The following is a 22,497-nucleotide window of genomic DNA, read 5'->3' on the forward strand; positions in this document are numbered from 1 at the left end:
AGGTGACTCCTCAAATTCTTCTATATTCTCCGATTGTTGGCAAAACGTAGAGAAGCTGTTTCTACGGTGACTTGGACAAACAATATAGATGGATATCCAAACCACATTTGTTTTCGGGAGCCCCAAGAGGGATCGATTGGAGACAAGTGTCACACATAGAGGACCATCAATCACGGGTGCTTTAAAAGCAATTCCGACAGGCCTCAGCAGTAACTGCTTTTTTCTGCACTGCTGACTTAGAGTTCAGTTGAGCTGATTTCCTCTCTCTGCTGTTGTTTTCTGTCTTTGACTTGCCTCTTGTGAAGCTGAGCTTGCTGATGCTACACGAGGCATATTATGGTGTAACGGGCTGAATTCTTACAGTATATTGTTGTGGGGTTCATGTTTTATTATGGCAATAAAAAAAATAGTCATTATTCAGCTTCGCGCCGAGCAGTCCTTTGGTACTTTATTGCTTGCTCATCAGCAATCAGCATCGTTTTCATCTTTTTTTTTTTTTTTAGGTGTATGCTGCATCTAATGTGGAGCTTATCACCAGGACCAGAACAGACCACCTGTCAGACCAGAACAAGAACAAGATCAAAGGTTCATCACTGTTGTCAGCTTCTTAAAGACATTCAAGGCGTTGTCTGGGCATAGCAACGGCCATTAACGCCACATTTTTCTGTGACCTCCAATGTTAAGCACTGCCTCATGTCTGAGGGTAATCGTGCTAACCTTGGCTCAATGGCATCACCCTGAGCCTTCTGGCAAGCAAATACTCCCACTGCCTTTTTTTTTTTTTTTTTTTTTTAGATGTCATAAAGATAAGTTAAAGGGTGAATACATTTTCAGGAAAGAGGATGCTTGGGGGTGGGGGGAATGCTAATATATTTGTACTTTGACTTTGGAGCATCCCAACTTTGTGATGGGAGTCAAAATTTGACACTGAAGTGAAAAAAGAAGGAAAGCCACCATCACGTGCCACACAAGTCCCATTTTAAGAAGTTTGTTGAACAGGACAAGAAGCCACAGTTACGAAATTAGAACACTCGCAAGGAGTATGGAGCAGACGCTTACATTTACCTTTTTTAACATAAATTACATAAACATAACCATTTACCACGCTAACTGGCTGGGAAATGATCGACCAAGGGGAGTTGGAGTCAGGGCTCCAGGCGTCACTAACCAGGCCACCCCCCCTCAAATAGGCAGGCGTCAACACGCAACTATATTACTCCAAGTTTATATATACAGGTGGCACGGTGGTCAACTGGTTAGAGCATTGGGCTCACAGTTCAGAGGTCCAGGGTTTCATCCCGGCCCCGCCTTTCCTCCCACATCCCAAAAACATGCATTAATTGGAGACGCTGAATTGCCCATAAGTGTGAACATGAGTGTGACTGTCTCCATGTGGCCTGCAATTGGCTGGCAACCAGTTCAGGGTGTACCCTGCCTCCGGCCTGATAGTCTTCAGCACTCCTCCAACCCTCATGAGGATAAGCAGCTCAGATAATGGATATGTATACACACATGACAGCGTGTATGGCATAGATTTTCTTTTTGTTAAATTTAACTCTTTTATTATCGTGGCTTTTTGTGCTTTCTGGGCAGGTGGGAAGACTCCCCTCCAGAACTTCCTTGGGATTGCAGAGCAACACATGGGCTCGAACAATGGGGTCAGTTTTGCCATCTTTGATTGGCCTGCAAAGCCTGGTAGAAGACGTGTGCGGACATGTGACTTTCTCGTCGAGATTGATTGGTGAAAAAAGTAGATGCAATTTCCCATTATCATTAAGCTAGATGGATGAAAGGCTAAGCTATGTGATTTTTCAAAATATACAAGATGCAATTCTCTTTGTTACGTGTTTCGTTTGGCAGTAAATTTAAACTGGGACTGGTCATAAGCAGCTAGGATCGTCTTCTATGAAGCAAAATTATGCTAGCAATTGTTTAAATGGAGTAGTTAATTGTAGGTACTGAGCTGAATTGTTCTTTGTGCTTCCATGAGTTTATATTGTCAGTAGAGTGTATGTGGTGCCTTGACTGTGCAGGCCCTGGTGACCCAGATGTCAACTCCGGCTGCGACCAACCCTGCAGCGCTGAGCGCTGAGGAATACTTCAACCCCAGTTCTTCTCCCACCCTGAGGGACATCGGCCACCCGTGCCAACTCACCACCAAGACCCAGAGGTGAGACGGCGGTGCCGGAGCTGATAGACAGCCTCGCAGGAAGAGCAGAGCGAGGGAATCAGTCATGCGTACAGTGATGTTGCCCGGGAAACCCGGCCGCCGAGTAACCCTTAAGCTGCCCGATGACAAATAACAGTGGGACATTCCGACATTTATGCCTTGACGACTTATCAGGCTGCGTCGGTCAAATTGCCTTCTTTTTAGCACCCATCATAATACTGCAAAAACACCATCGACTGAGCGTTATGAATCCTGTTGGTGAACTCATCCACAGCGAAAGAGAAAAGCGCTCTGCATCTTTTCATTCCATTGCACAGCAGCCAAGAGAAACACTGCGAAATGAAGAGAGCAAATCGCTGGGTATACTTGAACGCAATTTAATGGAACACCTATTAGGTTGTAAATGCAGGACACGCACACCGTTTTGAAATTGCGAGCTGACATCAAGCAGCATACAGTGCTCCTGTATCTTGTATGCATTGCTAATCAACTGTCCATCGCTGTGTAATTAAAGGTGAAATGAGTGAGGCTGCGTCGCTGGCTCTCAATGCCACGCTCGTTAACAGATCCGTTTCCAATTTAGAGATCGATTTGCCGAACACTGCTCACAACCCCGTTGACTGTCAACGTTAACACATTCACAGATCTAGGTCTTGTTAAGCTGTAGTCAATAAGAAGAATCACATAAATGAGGACTTAATAGCTGACAGAGAAGCAACGCTAATTAGTCAAATCTCTTTTGTCCAGATTTAAAGCAAAGCTGTGGCTGTGCGAATCCCATCCTCTTTCGCTGGCAGAACAAGTGGCGCCTATCATCGACCTGATGGCCATTTCTAACGCCCTGTTCGCCAAGCTGCGCGACTTCATCATGCTGCGCCTGCCGCCCGGCTTTCCCGTCAAGATCGGTGAGTGCCCAGCTGAAAGATGAAATACTTGAATAACAGACGTGGATAGAAGGATGGAGTAGGAGAGAAGTGAAGACGGAGTGGGAGAACAAGAAAGAGATGAAAATGTGTTGAATGTCACACCCTTACCCCCTGCAGAGATTCCTCTCTACCACATCCTGAATGCCAGGATCACCTTCAGCAATCTGAACGGCTGTGAGGAGGCGGCGAGCGTGCGTCCCGACAACGAGGCTGGGGTGGAAGGCTGCGGGCAAAGGTACACCTTGCGGACGGACACGCCCTCGCCGGGAAGCGATTCGTCCAGTGTCTCCAGTTCCAGTTCCACCGGTGAGGAATGAATGCTGAGACATAAGTGTGGACTTTTTTTATTCTGGCAACAACAAAGTTTTAACGGGGTGTGATAGAACAACCACGTCAGAGGAGAACAAAATGGTGAAGTTCTGTCTGGAGCTGTACCATAATTTCTCGTGTATAATGCACACCCATGTACAACACGCATCCGCAAAGTTGACCCCAAAATTCAGAAAAAAAAACCAACCACCCATGTATACTAGATTTCTGCAGTGCATGTTTTTGTTTCTACACATATGATCAAAACATGAAGTATTAGCTGTATTTTTTTCGTTTTTTTTTCCAAGAATTATTAAGACGTTCAGTACTTCTATGTTGATGGATGTTGTGATGGAGGACATGAGGACAGTGGGTGCTAGAGAAGAAGATGCACGAGTTAGGCTTAGATGGAAAAAGATGATACGCTGTGGCGACCACTAATGGGACAAGCCGAAAGGAAATGAAGAAGAACATTATGAAGTTCAGTAAACATTTAAAAACTTACTACCTTTTATTGACTTGCTCTTATTTTGAAATTCACTTCCCACTTTTATTTAGTAAGTAAAAAAGACAGTTGTAATCGTATGTATGATTTTCCTGGCAGAGTTGACAGCATAAATTTATAAAACCCAACATTTTTTGTTCCATTTTCCCCTATACTCATGTGTAATGCACACCTTTGACATTTTTTTTGGGAGGGTGAGGGGGGGGGGGGGGCATGACCGTTATACAGGAGAACGTCATTATACGGTAATTGTTCTTAAAACTAAACCGAATCCAACTTTGGCTGTGAAAGGACAAGAGAAAATATGATAAGCACAAGGCAATGATGTGCAACGACATCACAAGGTCAGACAAGCGTATTACTTAACTAAGCATGAATTCATAGCATGGATATCATTGCTGTGGTGTGCCATAGCGGCCATTCATATCAAACAGTGGTTCCGTCACTCACGAGTTTTTGGAGCTACACACAATTTTCTGTCTGATTTGCGAGCACAAATCAACAACAAACAACAAAAGTTGTTGAGTAACTCTTTAAGCCACGGATATTTGAACACAAACGATGAAGCAACACATTTAGACAGATAATGTAACAATATACACAGAATATCACAGTCAGGTGACGCATCGTTTTATTTTCTTTTTGCGGGTTGTCAACCAGACATTTTTCAGATGAAATTACAAAAATAGATTTCGCAGAGCTACATTTTATTGACTGGCCCTTTTTGTTTTAAACAAAACCGTTTGATGCTGTTATTTTGTGTTAGAGTAAAGATGATTGAAAACTCGGAGAAACCCCACATAGAGAGAATGTAACAATTTTTGTGCCGTGTGAGCCGGCGCGCTGTCTCCACATTGTGCGATTTTGCCGTGCGGAAAATTACTCAGCTGCGGAGGAGGACTTTCTTGTATTTGCCGTTTTTCCTCTCTTTCCACCAAAGGGCATTTGATCCTTCCTTTCCCCGGTCTCCCACCGGTGTCCGAAAACGCCCTCCCGTGCGTCTTTTGCCCTTTTGCCTTCCCCGTATGCGCAGTGTCGTGTCGAGCCGGAGAGATCCCCCCCTGCGTCTTCGAGCCCCCGTCTGGCTACACGGTGCTTGGAGGCAAGCAGAGAGACAGCATGAGGGAGGAGGAGGAAGAAGAGGACCTGCTGCAGTTTGCCATTCAACAGAGTCTGCTGGAAGCCGGCTCGGAATACGATCAGGTGACCGCCACCTTCCGCCATCCCATCCGTTTTCTGAGCCGCTTATCCTCACAAGGGTTGCGCTATGAGCCAGGGTTTTTCTCTCTTGCTCACCTGTCCATACAGGTCTTACGGTGTCACACAATAAATTGAAATCATTTCGGGCAAACGTGCTGCAAATACAAAATAACAACAACAACAACAACTGCAAAAGAAAAAAAATCCTGCAAAGACCAAACACGCGCACACAAATCTCAAAACAACTGTGAGAGAAATGCTGCACGTTTTGGGATTTGCCTGCTTTGACATCTTTGCCTCATTTTTCTTTTGGAGTCGTTTTCCTCCTCGGTAGCATTTTCATCTTGCAACGTTTTTCCTTTTGCAGATGTTTTATGCGCTCGTGTGTTTATCGTCTTTGCGAGGCAGTCGGTCACCGTACGCATAACTGTAGCTCCCTCCTGAAATTTCCCCCGAAAGCCTCATTTCGCTTTACTGTTTATAAATAATGTAGGTATAACCGCCGCAGATCCAGCACAAATGGTGTATCGAAAATTCACCCTTGTCAAAACTTTGTTTGAATCCTTTGTGCGAATTACGGCGCCGCGATCGGAGCAGAGCTTTAGTGTCAGCGAAAGAATGTTGAAAAGGATCAAGAAGAAGCTTTGAGGTGACGTCAAGTGGCGGTGGGGGGCTGCATCAAGAAAAACACCCAAAGCATGGGGCAACTCAATCCAGAGCCCTTGCAAAAAATGTTGGAACAAAGTGAAGAAAAACAACCCTTTGAGGCTCACTGAACTGAGATCCCAGAAGATCTGCTGACATAACGATGTGACGGCTTCGAGCCGTTTTCCGCTCCATTTCCCCCGTGTACACGATTAAACTGGGAGGGATGAACTTTTGACTGTCTGCCATTATTAGGGCCTTGAGGGGAGGTTTGCGGTCAACTTGGTTTTTCTATCAAAGCGTGAACATGAGCAAAGAGCCGGCACAAAAGCGGTTAATCGTGTTGCCAAAAATCCGTTCGCAGGACTGGAGATGACCATTCACAATTGGTGAACAATTTCGTTTTCAATTAATCGGCCATGCAAGTTTTGGGAATGTGGAAGAAAACCAAATCACGTAATTTCCGGCCTACAGAGCGCACCGGATTATAAGGCTCACCCAGTAGGTTTGTAAAGGAAATATCGTTTGGTACATACATAAGCCGCACCTGTGTAAAAGCCGTAAGTGCCCATATTGAAACACGAGATATTTACAAAGAAAGACGGTACACAGAAAGAGTTTTCAAAGTTTTAATACCTTAGCTTATTTTAACATATAGCAATAACACAGTAGCACAAACAGGGCTGGTTAAACAAACGGAAAAAAAAAACATACTGTTAAAAAAAAGCAGCTACATAGTAGCAACACTGTAGCACAGCACTAACAGAGCCAGTTAAAAAAAACATAAATCAATGATCAATAAATCAATGAGATGCAGCAGTAACACAGCAGCAACCCGCTAGCGTGGCGCAAACGCTAAGAGGGCGCTAACAGGGCCGGTTAAAAAAAAAAAACAATGATAAAAATCAGAGACGCAGCAGTAACACAGCAGCAACATGCGAGCACAGCACTAATGTTAGCCCAGCACTTATAGGGCTGGTAAAAATAAAAAAAAAAATACCGGTAAAAGTCACTTCCTTGGCACATATATTCCAATGCTCTCACTCTTACCTTTTCTGCTCAAGTGCCCCCTTCCGGCCGTTAGAAAAAAAAATGAAGAAATTATCCTCATCACGGCATAAGCCGCAGGGTTGAAAGTGTGTGAAAAAAGTCGCATTTTATAGGCCGAAAATGACGGTACTTAATCAGAATTCAAACCACAGACCTCTGAAATGTGAGGCAGGAGGGCTAACCACTACTGCACCCCCGTTTTGAACTTTTCCTGTGAGTTTCAAGTGGACTACGATTGAATGTCCCGCACATGTCCTGACTTGCTGTCATTTGTCTGTAGGTGACCATCTGGGAGGCGCTGACCAATAGCAAGCCAGGAACACACCCGCTGTCTTCTGACCCGAGTCGCCTGGAGAGGTCAGCCTCAACCTCCTTCTACGAACATTTATTCTGCTTTTTTTTGAGGGGGGGGGGGGGGCTGTCTTTCTACATGTCCAAAATCCAAATACATCTTGGAACTTTTGATAAAACATGCAGGGTTTATATTTTCTAACCCTTACTACCGGGGGTGGAGGCAACTAATCTCCCGGCTTTCGTTGTGAAGACCGTGCATCCTGCTGCCTCACCCGCATTGTCTCTGACATCCTGCCTCTGCTCTGCTCTTGTTTTCCTTCTCTTCTCTTCTCATCTCTCCTTCCATCCTGTATTTTCCTCCTCCGCTTTAGCCTGCATGTCAAACGCAGGCGTGCGTGTTGGGAGGTTCGAAAGTTTCCTGCTTTCGCAGTCCACAGTGATGATGTTGACTCTGTCCTGTTATCTTTTCTCTCGCTGTCTTCCCGGTTGGGAGACCAGTGGATGGACACGCGCGCGCACGCGCGCACACACACACACAACAACAACTTCCTCTTTCTCACATCACACGCTTGCCCCTGCAGTGCTTGCTTTACTGATCACTCAAGTCAGCATTTTGAGATACAGATCCTATATTCATTTATCCATCTATCCATCCATTTTCTTTGCAACTTATCCTCACGAGGGTCACGGGAAGCGCTGGAGCCTATCCCAGCTGTCAACGGGCAGGAGACGGGGTACAGACTGAACTCGTCGCCAGCCAATCGCAGGGCACATAGAGACAGTCAACCATCACACCTCGGGGATATTTAGAGTGTCCAATTAATGCATGTTTTTGGGATGTGGGAGAAAACCAGAGTGCCCGGAGAAAAGCCACACAGGCAAGGGGAGAACATGCAAACTCCACACAGCTGATCCCACCGTGCCGCCTTATATTAATTTATTATATTCAAAATTCCCCATACTGACCAGCCAGTGTTGATGTTCCTCCTATGCTTGGGTGAATTTTTATAATTATAATTTTTTTGCCCCATCCCCCCCCTCCAAAAAAAAAAAAAAAACAAACCCAAAAACAAAAAATACACCTTGGGTTCATTGAAGCTTTACATTTCCGGGCATGTGCACATTTTTGTGGGGATGTGCTTAAGCCCCAACAAAAGGTCCATCACAAAGATTGTTCATATAATTAAGAAAGAACAATACTATATGGGTCATTTTCAGAAAGCACAATTTGAGTAAGAATTGTAAAGGCACTTTCAAAAAGAAAAAAATGGCAATTTTTTTTTTTTAATGCCACCTTGGTTATATATAAATAAAACATCTCCTGAGCGGCATGCTGGATCAGCTGGTAAAGCATTGGCCTCACAGTTCTGAGTCCTGGGTTCAATCCCGGACAAGCCTGTGAGGAGTTGACATGTTCTCCGGGCACTCCTGTTCCCTCCCCCAATCCCAAAAACATGCAACATTAATTGGACACTCTAAATTGACCCTAGGTGTGATTGTGAGTGCTGCCGTTTGTTTTTATGTAGCCTGCGATTGGCTGGCAACCAATTCAGGGTGTACCCCGCCTCCTGCCCGTTGACAGCTGGGATAGGCTCCAGCACTCCCGCAACCCTCGTGAGGATAAGCAGCAAAGAAAATGGATGGATGGATGTAAAGGCAGTCTTTGTTGAGAGAGCAAATAGTGGCAGTCCATTGAAATACAATTTTTAGAACGTAAAGACAAAAGTACCTGAAAAATACAGTATTGAAAATGTATGGATGCTGGCCAATCTCCGTACAAATGAAGTTATTTGTTTCGCGCTCATTTAAGGGCTGCTACGAGAGGGTGCCTGACTTACTAAACGCCTTATCTGCTCCACACGCCCTGTCCAGGATCCCCCAAACGAAGCCTCGCTCCCCCTCCAGCCTCTCCTCAACCCCCTCCAAGAAGCAGCAGCAGCAGTCGAGCGGCCGCAGCTACGACGAGCAGCTGCGAATGGCCATGGAGATGTCGGCTCGGGAGCAGGAGGAAGCCGAGCTCCGCCGACGGAAGGAAGAGGAAGAGCTGCTGCACATCATCCAGCTGTCACTCACGGAGAAGTGAGCGGGCCGACGGGGGTGTCAAAAACACCGTGAGCACACTTTCAACTGACTCGGGGGGGCGAAGGAGGGAGGGGGCGTGATGACTGTCGTGGTTTCACAGGCCTCCGTGACTCAGCTTTCTCGTAAGGCCTGAGGTTGATGATCATGATGCGGACGGGGTCCAGATGCTCAACACCAGTGTTCGCTCACTTCTTCTCCAGTGCCAGTTTACAAACAACACCCGTTATAGACACACACGATATCTTGTTGTTGAGACAAAGGGCCGAAATCAGCCGGTGGGAGTGATGTGCGAATGTTGAACCCCGAGCCCCGGAATAATGACAGTAATGATAATAAAAGTTGCTCGGTTGCAGTTAGTTGTATCTTTTTTTTTTTTTTGGAATTGCACAAAATCCAAATGTACTGTATTTACACTGTGGTTGGCTCACATACGTGACTGTGAATGGACGCACGCTCGACGTGGAGGTGACAAGCTGGAGCACAAAGTAAACTGCAGGAGCGCAGGTACGATTTCCCGATTACGTCCTTTTACTTCAAGTCCCTCGTGTGGTTTTGACACTTCACTTTTGGCAAGGCGGAATTATGACTACAGCTTATGTATTGGCTCGTGTTAAGAGTTGTACCTCAAGAAATGTATGGCGAGTGTGCACAAGTACCCGCACTCTACCAATACGGAGCATCTTCAACACCCTTGTCTGAATGTAAATACGGTAGTAACAGAAACACTGTTTTGATACGCGTTACTGTTACTTTTCACACCAATAGCAGCACAATTTGAGCAGCCGTCTTGCTCCTCTCACTGCAAAATGTTTTTATGGGTATGCTAGGCAAATAAAGAAACATGTTTTAATAAGCGTTCGTCTCTTTCTGTGCTTTAATCCAGGGATGACAATAACCAATTTGGAAAAACACTGAAAATGTCTGCCTTCGGGGGGTTTAAAAGGGGGGCATGCAAATCTTTTACAAAACACAGTTAAATGGTGACCTCTGGTTACTTCTAACAGTGTAAATACAAGGCAATCATAACATTCTGAAAACTTAAAATAGGAGTCCAAACAACCAAAATCATTTGCCAAACTTCAGAAATAAAAATGTAGACTTGAGTGAAATTGACATCAAATAGGCTACCGCACTTACTAGTTATACTATACACAGGCAATTTGTTTATATATATATCGTGATCTACAGGGCCAGTGCTACAGATAGGCCTAATGTATTAACAGGAATTGTCAATTATATATTTGAGCAATTTACGTCCAACTTACCTTTGTGTTTCCTGGTTTGGGTGTGCTCCTGGATATTTATTGCTCCTCGGCTTCCATAATTGATCATATCGGAACACTTTCTGTATGTGCTTGCGTTGATACCGTTTTCGTTCCTATCTGCACGTTACACTTTTTTCAAGCCATGCCAGTCTGAAACATTTTCAATTTCCCTGGCACGATCTTCATCTCTTTCGCTCCAACACTTTGGCCAACGTGCAGACCGCTCAATAACGTATGCATAAGTCTATAAATTATGGAATGCTTCTCGATGAAATGTTAACAGAGTGAAAATACCGCCAAAATGCTGCCGTAAATCGGAATATTGTCGTTATTATAAACACCAAATTTAATGCAAACGGATAGCAATGCCGTTTTCCGCTACCACAGCTGTAACTAATTTAACGACGAGCTTTGGCGATAGATGCTGGCGGCCGGTCTTGATCACGACCTCGACCTGCGTCAAGCAGTCACAAAAAAATGGTAACGGATTTACGTTTTACAAAAAGGACATTTTCAGATGGAAAAAAAAAAATCTGAATTGCGCGAATCCGCGGAAAATTCTCATCCCTGTTAATCACAAACAGGGAGAAAACTTGCACATTTCAGATCAACGTAGTAGACAATAACGATTGGTTCATTCAAAGTTCCTTCATCCACTTATGTAGATTTGATGAAGCACATCTAATTTACCACTTCAAAGCTGATTCACTAAGTACAAAATAAGTGTTTAAAAAAAAAAAAAAAAAAGATATCTTTATTATGAGGCACTCTGAATGTCACCCTTTTCTGGTTTAATAATTGAGTGAGGGGGTGGGGATGGTAGCCTCTATCCGTGTTTAATTACCCACATGAAGTAATTGGTAAAATGTCAGCACTGGGGAAAAACTCCCCAGTGACACGCGTGTCACATTTCTGCTCAGCAAAGGTTCACCGCATGCATTTTTTGATCACAATGAGCACGATGAAGTGCATTTACTGTCCAGCAGATGGCAGCAGAGAACGCGCGTCGTGAAAAATCAGACCAGACAAAACGAGCCCACTGTTTTTATTAACTGCTAAGGCGCTGAATTAAAAAAACAAAAGCATTGAACATGATCCGCTTTGCCCCGTTTTAATTAAAACAAATTACAGACAACGGTCCATTTGTGGAAAAACAAAAGTACGAGACCGTCGAGCCTCCATTGACATCAGTGCAAAACATTGTAGATTAAGAAATAAAATGATCAAAACAGTAAAGTGCATGTTTTGAGAAGAAGCCCTCTTGTTGTTGGAGTTTTATACACTTTGCAGTCACACACACTGGAAATAAAAAAAAAAATAAAATAAAATAAACCAAAATAAAGCAACCCAGACATGCACAGCGTGCGTGGTTCATTGTGTGCACGACAGCTTGTCAATCCAGTTCAAACACATCCAGTAGTTGACGTGAGGGGTCGCCAGCAACACGATTCAGGATGACCTCCCACACGACACACGACCCGAACACTGGCGAACAGTATAAAAACATTTCAGAATATTATGAGGGAATATTTCAGTTGTGGTGGCGTGAGAGGTAATCTTGACTTCCACGGAAAGCCATTTGAGAATTGATCGAATAAATTCTTCGATGGCTTTCCATAGATCCGTGTCTCTGAAGGTCCCCTCATAATTTGACTTGCAGCCACCCGCAGACGCACACGTTACTCATCACATTGCAAACACACCTGCTACAAATTCCATTGATGCACTCGGAGCCGAGTCAGTCCTGTCCCCTCGCGTGCGCTCCATCCAGTGAGGTCACATGGTGTTGTACAGCAGTGTGGCGGCAGCGGCGCGGTGCTTCCTTTCGCCGGCTTTCCGGGAACGTCGGGAAAAGTGAGCCCTGCCCTGTTGCCGTGAAACTGCGGACAGTGAGCCGCCCCCGCCGCCATCCGGCTTTTCTCGCTCTCGCCTCTCGGGGGAGAGGCACAGAGGGAAGTCTTCAAGGGACGAACGTGTCTTTTCCGTGCGGTTGCCCGGCGTGAAAACTTTCTGCTTCTTCCACGTGTCGTCCGAGTGATATGCAGACCTGGAGAGAGCGTTGCGGGAGTACGACTCCGTCGTCGTCATCCGGGCGTGCGGCCTCTGGTCGAGGTCGCTGAGGTCGTTGGCTGACAATTCCAGGCAGTCCAGTTTAGCCAAGGAGGCCGACCTCTTCATGAAAGAAGGAGGGGTGAGGCCCGCCTGGCGGATGCGAGCCTCCAGCTCGATGGCTCGATGCCAGCTGGCGGGCTCCGGGAAGTTCTTCCTGCCTCGTCTGAGCGGCTGCGCCGCGACCGGTCCGGTAGGAAGTTCCACTTCCATGATGTCCCTCGGACCCTTAGGCTGCCCCGTGTCATGGAGGAACGCCTGCAGTTCTCTCAGCGTCTGCTGAATCTTTTCCAGCTCCTGGCTGCCGCGTGCCAGACGCTTCCGGGCGTCGCAGTCGGGACTGCAACTTCCTCCACCGCCCGAGGACTCTGAGTTCTCATCGGGGTTCGATTCCTGGATTGTGACCCCATCCAGGCTCATTTGGGGCCCGCTGTCTCTTTGGGTTTGGGCTGAGGTATGACGAGAGCAGTCTACTGTGTGAGAATCATGTGTCATATGGCTTAGAGGATGTAGCAGAGCACCAACTTGACTGATGGAAGTGTTTTGGAGGTCAACTGTTCCTGAGCTGTTCAGTCCTGTTAGTGCAACTGTGTCCTCCACGGTGGTCTCGCCCTGGCTGGGCTTGTGTTCCGTGGAGCCGGTTGGATGTTCAGACAGTCGAGAAGAAGGGTTTTCGGTGCACGGGGACGGCAGTGGGGAGCGCTGCGTCGCTGCCGTCTCCAGTATTTCCCGCCTCAGCTTCTGCTCCAGCTGCTCGGTGGCACGTCGCACGGACCCCGCCGGCGTCGAGGGAGACTCCGGGTGCGAGGGAGGAGTCGAAGAGTGCAAAGGGACTTCGGGCTCCATCTCCTCCCGAAAATCTGACCGGATGAGCGGAAGGCTGCGCGGGGGTGGAGAGAAGGGCGACAGAGAAGTTGAGGTGGGAGACGACAAGGAAGTATTCGGGTGGCATATGGCTTCGATTTCAGTGACAATATGGCGGACTGATATTCCGTTGTCGTGGTGCGCCTGACGCTGACTGTCAGGGCTAAGCTTGTCGTCGCTATCCTCCGACTGTGGAAAGAAAGACGGAAAAATGTGTATCGTGAGTGCATCTAAGTAGGCGAGGGATTTAAAACAAAAACAGGCTAATAGGCAAGGCCACGTTGTAAAGAAAACGCTGCCTTGTCATCCTCCCTGCTTTCCTCCAAAATTAAATATCCTGCTTTCTGACTATTCGACACGCTCTGTTGTGGACCCTTGTGGGCTTTGTGCTGACCACTGCGTTCATCTCCCTTCCTTTGGTGAACCACTTCAGCCACATTAGTGAAATGTAATTATTTACGATTAGATACATTTCCCAAAGATGAGGATTTTTGTCTCCTTTTATTACAAATTCTGCTATTTCAATGTCAATAATATGTTTAGTTTTCTCTAATGTGAACACTTTTGGTCAATTAAACCCCTTCCCCCAAAAGTACATCTTTATATTCCTTATTTACCAGATTAATAATAAATTTTGGAAAATGTGTTTTTTTAATACGAGAGGAATTTACACTAATAATAATAATAGTTCCCAAAAGAGGTAATTCCACTGAAGTGGAGAAAACGTCGACTAACCAAAAAGAAAAAAGATCGTTTAAGTGGAAACTCCTCCTGTTAGCTGCAAAATTTCCCTGTTCCATTAGTATTGTACTGAATTCGGAATACAAGGAAAACTGAGAATATATAGAAATATCATTCATTGTTTTCCAACCTGCACATTGTACAAAAAAAGCAATTTCAAGGCTTAACAAAACAAATTGTTTTGTTAAAAACTATGCAGCAAAAGAAGAATTCAATTTGACTATATCTGTACGTGAACAAAGACGGCCACTAATGAGCTGTAAGGGTAGAATGATAGAATAAGGCCCGAGCCTTAAATGTTTGAAAAAAAAAAAATATATATATAGACATAAACAGTTTGAGCATCATCTACAGGCACAATAAAGTCAGCGTTTTACAAGGTGTTTGTGTGTGGACATGTCCTTGGGTTGTGTGTGCGTAAGTGTGCGTTTGCCTCTTTGAAAGCCCTTTTAAAGTGTTTGCATTCTCAGGTTTCAAAGCGCTGGTGTTATGCTCCTGAGTACAAATAGTGAAGATCAACCAAGCCACTTTAAACACAATGTAGAGATGAATGGAACGAAAAAAACAAAATTACCCTGGTGAAACTATAAAATTATACAATCATACATTATGGTAGTCCCCCCCCCCCCCACACACACACACACACACTGACACTCTAAACAGGGGGTCGGGAAGCTTTTCAACTGAGAGATGCATAAAAACGTAATTTCAAAAGAGCCGTACAATATTTAAAAAACTAAATACAGGTGTATTTGCACATTTATGTAGAACCAACACTTTTAGAGTACAATAAAGTCTCTGAATTCTTTTAAATAACATTGTTATGATGTTGCCAACCAATGATGACAAAAGTACTTCTTACAATTAATGCGACTTCAGGTGCTTCCTGGTTTGGCTAATGGCTTGAGAGTCTGTTTCATACTTCGTCAGATTAAGCTTCACGCAGGCGTTGAGATTTCCATCCGGTAATCGTGAACGTAATTCAATTTAATTTGCCATCATGCTGGTACGACGGTGAACGGTTGTTGCCGACAAAGGCATCTCTTTTATTCGTTAGATTATCTTGTCTTTATGAGAGTGCGAATGTTTTAGCATACTCCCCACCTGTGAATGTAAACACACGGAAGAAACCTCCCTCTCCACAAAGGCTGTCCATTCTTGTTGAAAACTTGGGTACTCCGTATATTTTTTTCTTTGAGCGACCTTGAGCGACATCGACTACCACGCAAAAACTACGGCAACCCACTAGGCCAAACTGTCTCGACGTCATTTGCGTTGCCTCCCACACCTAACTACGGCAACCCCATAGGACAAACCTCTGCACGACAGAAATCACATGTAGAGTATGTCGTCATGAGGCCTCCGCAAGCCAAATGCAACCACCAAAAGAGGCAGGTATGACTCGCGAGCCATAGGTTCCCGACCCCTGGTCTAAACCATCGCTACCAGTGGAGAACGATCAAACTAAAAAAAATATTCACCTGACTTGTCCCTTGTTCACTCACTTCCTCCTCTTCAGTTTCTCTGTTGTCGTCACCGTTGAGGTTCTGCTCCGTCAGTTTCTGTGTTTTGTCCTCTTGGGCTAAGCCCAGAAACTTCTCCCTGGCGCTGAAGAAGTCAATGCTATCCGAGCTGTGGTCGGATGAGCCGTCGGCTTCGCCGTGGCCGTCCGAGGTGACGGCGGCTTGAGGTTCGATGGGGTTGTTGTTGTCGTCGCTGGCTCCGGTTGAGGCGAGCGGCGTGGGGAGAGGGGTGTCGCCGACCGGGCTGGGAGGGCTGTGTTTGTCACTCTGAGAATCCGACGGCGACTGTTGTGAGATGTCCGAGGACATCACGGTGATGGGAGAAAGGTCCTCAGAGCTGCTTTGCTCTGGGAAGTGAAGTAACAGTTCTAGTGGTTTGTTCTCTGGGTTGGCCAACGGAGTCACACTATCCTCATGGGGACGCTGAACTTGAGGAGTTGGGGGGAGGATGTGGAGCGATGGGAGAGGATCGGGAATGACGCCAAGTGCCGTGACGATCGGGCCCGCAGCTTTGGCAGATGTTTCCTCTGAGGTGAGCGTGGTTACGTTTGGATGTGGCAAGTGAGGCGAGAGCAGGCCATCGGAATCCATTCGGACCGACTCCACAACTGGTGAGTCGCGTGCATCGCCATTGTGTGAGCGCAGGTCAGAGATTGATTTCGTGGTGTCATCGGGCTTAGAAACTAGAGCTTGGAGCATAGCCACGCCCAGGAAGTGATGCAAGGCAGTGGAGGAATTGTTGTTGCTCTGAGACTCTGAGCGCCCCAAGGGGTGAGATGAGGTTTTACACAATTGTTCTGGACGATCTGACAGGTCACTGTCTGAGTGGGAGCGCCACAGTTTATTGTGTCTCTGTTTGCTGCAGATGAACAAATAAATTGTGAATAAATGAACATGAGCGCACCGCGACAAATTATTATAATACCACTCTCACCTGGCGAGCAGAATTCCTTGGTATTCCTCCAGCTGTTTCATGAAAGACGGGTTCGGTTTGGTGACGGCTCGTCTCTCCTTCACATATTCAAAGGCGGCGTCTAGCGTCCAGCCGTGCTCCTTCATAGCGTAGGCGATCACTGTGGAGGCCGATCGGCTCACGCCCATCTTACAGTGAACCAGACACTTGGCACCGGCTTTCCTATGTGGGGTGGGGGAATAAATAAATAAAATAGCCCTTGGCCACAAGTTGAAAAACATGAATGTGGATATTTGTGCGTTCGTGTTTGTGAGGGCTTACTTGGCTTTGGTGATGAACTTGTAGGTTTCGTTCCAGTACTCCAGCAGGTTGGTGGCCTCCTCGTCGTACACCCTGATGTTGTGGTACTCAAACATTCCGGGAAGAAGTTGTCTATCTCTCTAGTCACATTCAGGATGTAACGGACGCTGAAGAAGAGATGGAAGGTAAGCCTTTAAAAGTCAACATCAACTTATACTCTATGTTCTATATGCTTATTTAACACCAAACAACCATAAATAAAGATTGATGTAATACAAATATATTTCATTTATATATATATATTCATTTTTTTGTATAAAATGTAATTCATGTGTGTGATGCAAATGCTGTTTTAATTATTCAACGCTACAATATACATGCTTCGGAAGGAATTCGTTCACAACGTTTCGATAAAATTTCTTGGGGTGGAGATTGTGCAGGCCTTACCAATATGTCACAAACAAAACTAATAAAAACAAATCTCCAGAATGAAAAGTAATATCAGCTCTTATTGAAATCAGAGCTTTTGGCGTGTGCTGCTGCTGAGTAACTGTGGGGACAGATGTCTTACCCGCTGTTTTGCAGCTCCTCCAGGTTGGAAGCGTTCCACTCAGAGCCCTGGAGACAGCGCAACTCTAGTCAATATCGAGCTATTCAACGTTGTGTTACGAGCTCATATTTGTCAGCACAGTCAGTCGGCTGTGCTTTTCTCAGACTGGGTCAAGTCGTATTAATCATTTACAAGAAGATGAGGCAACAGTAGCCAGAGTCACAGTAAAAGAGTAACAAAACCCTTTGAGCTCCTTACCAGGTAAACATGATCAAAGATCTCCGTGGGGCTGTCCATTTGTCCAAGGATGACAATCATTTCATTGTCTATGAATTCTTTGAACTCCCTCAGGTTGCACACCATCTGCATCTCCAGCTCTGTGCGGATCTAGGAAAATAAAATATGCATAGTGGTTCAAATAGCTACCTATGCTGTGTGACAAAATACTTCCACAAATGTGGGCCATTGATTGCAAACGCAGAAGAATCCCGAGTGAGTATTTGGGCTTGACTTCACTGAGAAATGGATAAAAAGCTTTTGTTACGCTAGTGACTTCCTGTGATTGTCAATTTCAAAGTAAATATAATAATCTTCACACTTCAAAGATTTGTACTAATTTTTGTCCAGCAGGGAACAATAATAATTCTCCAACCATGCATCCATTTTCTTTGCCGCTTATCCTCACTGGAGCCTATCCCAGCTGTCAATGGGCAGGAGGCGTGTTAACACCCTGAACTGGTTTCCACCCAATCGCAGGGCACATTCGGACAAACAGCCACACTCGCAGTCACACCTGGGGGGAATTTAAAGTGTCCTATTAAAGTTGCATGTTGTTTGGGATATGGGAGGAAACCAGAGTGCCCGGAGAAAACTCACACAGGCACGGGGAGACCAAGCAAACTCCACACAGGTGGGGCTGGGATCGAACCTGGGTCCTCAGAACTGTGAGGCGAATGCATTTACCAGCTGATCCACCCTTCCACCCAATAACAATTATATTTTAGATAATGTTTCGAGAGGTATCTAACACAACCATTAAAAGCAATATGTTATGGTCATTACAAAATGTTCATTTAAGGAAGCCGTAGCAAAAAACCTCACAATTGCTGATGTACATTTTTTGAGGCATAAAGTGAATGCTTTCTACATTATGTACATGGATGTTTCTCCACTATATCCGACTTGGGGAAAAAAAAAACCTTAATCACTTAGCATGCTAGTAAATGTGTTAATTTAAATCTCTGTCACATCATCATACAACCTGTACAATCTGTGACGGAACAAATCAAAACCACACCATGGTGAGCTGAAATGTAATGACTGTGCTGCACCTGAAATTAGAAATGGACATGTGATCTCTCAGTTCTCACCTCCTTGCAGGTGACGTTCTCCAAGTCTTTTTGCATCATGATTTCTCTGAGGCGCATCTTGATCAGTCTCTCTGTGCGCTCTCTCTCAGTGGGCCTGTGCAAAAATAAACACACACACACACACACACACACACACACATATATATAATTCCCATATTTTTTTTCAACATGGACCAAAAAAAAAAAGTTTTCCTGGCATTCTGGTAACAGTTTCTCTTCAGTGAATTATTGGAGTGACAACGACATCAGTTACTCCACAAAAGAATAATGACCACTTTGTCCGTTTCTCTGAAACGGGGAGTGGGAAGAGAAAATCTGAGTGACCCACAACAAAGTTGCCATGTGCAACATTCTTGTTCGCTTGCCTGGTGCCGTTGTAGAGATTCATGCTGGTGACCTTTAGGTTTTGGACTGATGATTTCAAGTGACCTAATTACCTTCTTCAAGGCTCCTTCTTTCTTGTTGTTAATGCTTGATTGTTCTGAATAACTGGGACAAACTGAGGGGCGAGCTGTCCAATTCTCAGTCAGTTGGTTTGTTTATTTTAGTGCTAGACATGTTCTTGACCCCTACAGACTGATTCCTCAGGCTTGAGTAGGGCTATTCTCCTTTGCCAACAAAGAAACCGCATACAGTCATGACTGAAGCCTTCAAAAAGTCTTGGCATGACCGCAGAAAGCCTGAGGGCAGTTTACCGAAAAAAAAAAACCACACAGAAAAAGTCTTTTTCATATGTATGACAGATGTATGACACAATGAATTATGGTGATGAAGGAAATTCCATTCTCTGTCTTGGATTACTACACGTTTAGCGATGTTGAAACAGAAAAACACTGAAGAGTCCCTAATATTACATAGAGGTTAAAAATGATGAAGAACTTATAAGGCTGGGTCAAGTTGTGCTGGATAATAAATAGAGATTGGTATGCGTGTGTGTTTAGTGATCATAAAACATGAGTGCACAGCTGATTAAGTTCATTCAAACACAAACATACCCTGTTGTTGGGAAAGAGTGACGCATTTATGTCCCAGGAGGGCTGCATGTAACTGATGTGTTTTTTTCTTTTTTGACAGCCAGGTTTCTTTTACCAGTGCGGCCGAATGGAAGAGGATCTCTATTTAAATCTTCCGTTGCCATCGAATGTGTGCTAGTGTTTGCCCGTCACCTGCTTCTGTCTGTTCAGTGTCGCCCCTACCAATCTATGTGCCTTCATTCTATTTTTCCAAATGTAAATCAAGACTGCTAAAGCCTTAGCTATTTTGGACACTCCAGAATCTCAGTGTGAAACACACCCAGATCTTGGAGGAAGTCGAAAAGTTGCTTCTTATTTTTGTTATTTTGGCGAGGAAGGTATTTGAGCCAAAGCTAGAAATTTGTATACAGATTTTAAAAGAAAAGACCCCAGTCTAGTTCCCGAGGGCTTTGAATTCAAAGCAAGTCGAGGATGGTTCGGAAATTTCCACAAAAGAATTGGGGTACACTCCGTTTTTTGCCATGGGGAGGCTGCAAGTTTTGCATTGCTTTTTTCTTTTGTTCCATTAAACCTACCTCTAGTTGCAAGTTTTTTGTTTTTTTTTTTGTTACGTACTTTTTATGCAAATAAAAAAAACAACCCCCCCCCCATTATTGCTTGTTTAAAGTTATTCTGCACTTTTGTTAATTAAAAAGGTTTACAAGGCTGGGGGCCTAGTCGCTACAGATATGGCAATGCACTCCGAGCCTAGCACTCTACTAGGCTAAAGCATACATTTTAAGCAAAAAATAAATTAATTCTTAATTTATGTAATTATATCAAGTTTTTAAACTATACATGTATTTCTACTATGCATCTTATTATCAGGAAAAGCTTAAAAAATTGCTGTAAAAAACTAATTTTTAGGCTTGGAACGCATTATTTCATTTACCATTCATTGTAATGGGAAAACGTGCTTCGGTTTTTGAACGTTTTGGTTTTCAACCAGCCTTCTGGAACAAATTGTGTTTGAGAATCGAGGCATCACTGTATTTAATTCCATTCCATAATTCCATCATGTTCATTCCCGGTATTTTCACTGCTTCACCATGGGACTTTGATAACTTGGTTATAAAGAGTGCCAATGAGCACATGGTCAGGTGTACAAAAGTGTACATCTCCTTGAGCTCACGTGCCAGTTTATTTGGTCATCTGCTATGTTGTCTTTCTTTTACAGCAAGCATGTGGACGCTCTAGCTCAGTGTTCTATGGAAAATTAAACAACTCTATCTGATGTAGTTAGGCAATCGGACATGGGGTGGTATAACCAAGCACGTCTCCTCTCTAAAAGTGCTTTTCAGTAAATAGGCAAATGAAAGTGACGTTTTCTTACGATTTAAAAAAAAAAAAAAATCATGGTAGAAATGAATATTTGTACGTCAGACAGCTCAAAATGTGAGCTCTTCTTCAACTCACAAATCTGTGAAGAGAACAGGTGAATTGGCACGGCGTGACTCAACATCTTGCATGGCGTTCCACTCATTGATGCAGAACTGGTTGGAGGAGATTCTGCTCTGATAATAGCTGACCCATGTTAGGAATAGGCTGCCTGGGTAGTAATTGTGGCAGCGGGCAACGTCACACGCTTTGTGAAGCGACTGGAGAGCCGACCTAAGGTAAGCAACAAAAACAAAAAGAATCCGGGTGATTACGGTGCTTTTTAAAAAGGTCACGGAAGATGTTTAAAAAGCGAGGCAGACTGGAGAGCAGAAGGTGAAAAGCTTGCAGGAGTAAGAGCACAAATTACTCAACCAACGAAAGATATGAAAGCACAAGTTGAAAGAAAGGTCATTTGAATTAAGAGAAAATCTGCTCAATGTAGGTGAGTGCAAAGGTCATGGGCCATATCGTGCTAGCTATCTTAGCATTTGTACCACGTTGATTGCTTTTTAGACTGTTCAACAAACTAAAAAGTGAAGAATGCCTTAGTGGTTCCCGCATTCTTAGATTTTTCTCTATACAACCCTTGGTGGAGAAGGATTTGGAAACCTCAGGCTTTCAAGGCATGAAAAGGAGACTTAAGAAATACAGTTATAGAGATAAAATTCAAGATCTCACCGTCAATATTGTCATTAACCGTACATGCATTCCTTCATATTATTTTCTTAAATTGGCAGAAAAATCCCTGGAGCTGCAAGCGATGATTCCGAATAAAAAGCAAATTGATGCTTACCACATTGCCTGGACTGAGACTGGCTTGAAAACATGAACTCGGTTCACAGTTGACACGCTAAAACCTCTGCAAAGGGAAAGAGGAGGAGTTTCAGAAATACAGACACTTCTTCACATCTATCTATAAGTGTAAACCAGGACGAACCCATCTCCATCCAAGTGGATCAGCGTGTCACTCCACAGAGGTAGAACCAGACCCAATGTACAGCAACTAGGAGGAAGATTCCGCATGTCAAATATCTGAGAAACTGGTTTCCCGTATTAGAAGAGGAGAAAGACTATAGATGACACGATAGGATGGTTAGTTTACTGCTGCTGTGGTACTAACCTGTCAGAGGAATAGAAGTCCATGCCAAGAACGATACTTTCCTCTGTGTCCTGTCTACCATTGGTGGAAACCACCACCATGTAGCGGGTAACCTGAGGGTAGGAACTCTCCAGACGCACAGCCTGACAGATCGATGGAGGTGGGGTGGGGGGGAGAAATCAGACATGT

General features: G+C 44.6%; 2 protein-coding genes across 4 annotated transcripts in view; one reads left to right on the forward strand and one right to left on the reverse strand.

The window, feature by feature from the left end:
* The window catches only part of ankrd13b (ankyrin repeat domain 13B), a 35,738-nt gene extending 25,632 nt beyond the window's left edge, over window positions 1–10,106 (forward strand). For 2 of the 3 annotated variants that reach the window (XM_061828400.1, XM_061828399.1), the window contains 8 exons: window positions 504–585; window positions 1,594–1,658; window positions 2,034–2,170; window positions 2,918–3,075; window positions 3,214–3,402; window positions 4,944–5,113; window positions 7,086–7,162; window positions 8,972–10,106. In XM_061828400.1, the coding sequence (XP_061684384.1) occupies window positions 504–585; window positions 1,594–1,658; window positions 2,034–2,170; window positions 2,918–3,075; window positions 3,214–3,402; window positions 4,944–5,113; window positions 7,086–7,162; window positions 8,972–9,182 (1,089 nt within the window). In that variant the 3' untranslated portion in view covers window positions 9,183–10,106. The remainder of the gene's footprint in view (window positions 1–503; window positions 586–1,593; window positions 1,659–2,033; window positions 2,171–2,917; window positions 3,076–3,213; window positions 3,403–4,943; window positions 5,114–7,085; window positions 7,163–8,971) is intronic. The other variant, XM_061828401.1, reaches the window with a different exon arrangement.
* Window positions 10,107–11,476: 1,370 nt separating this feature from the next.
* The window catches only part of ssh2a (slingshot protein phosphatase 2a), a 34,730-nt gene continuing 23,709 nt past the window's right edge, over window positions 11,477–22,497 (reverse strand). The window contains 12 exon segments of the mRNA XM_061828394.1: window positions 11,477–13,608; window positions 15,642–16,542; window positions 16,618–16,818; window positions 16,918–17,020; window positions 17,023–17,063; window positions 17,468–17,514; window positions 17,705–17,833; window positions 18,817–18,910; window positions 21,246–21,440; window positions 22,003–22,068; window positions 22,147–22,212; window positions 22,330–22,451. Of these exon segments, the coding sequence (XP_061684378.1) occupies window positions 12,223–13,608; window positions 15,642–16,542; window positions 16,618–16,818; window positions 16,918–17,020; window positions 17,023–17,063; window positions 17,468–17,514; window positions 17,705–17,833; window positions 18,817–18,910; window positions 21,246–21,440; window positions 22,003–22,068; window positions 22,147–22,212; window positions 22,330–22,451 (3,351 nt within the window). The 3' untranslated portion in view covers window positions 11,477–12,222.

This window comes from Syngnathoides biaculeatus, chromosome 8 (genome assembly GCF_019802595.1).
Source record: "Syngnathoides biaculeatus isolate LvHL_M chromosome 8, ASM1980259v1, whole genome shotgun sequence".
Taxonomy (NCBI): domain Eukaryota; kingdom Metazoa; phylum Chordata; class Actinopteri; order Syngnathiformes; family Syngnathidae; genus Syngnathoides; species Syngnathoides biaculeatus.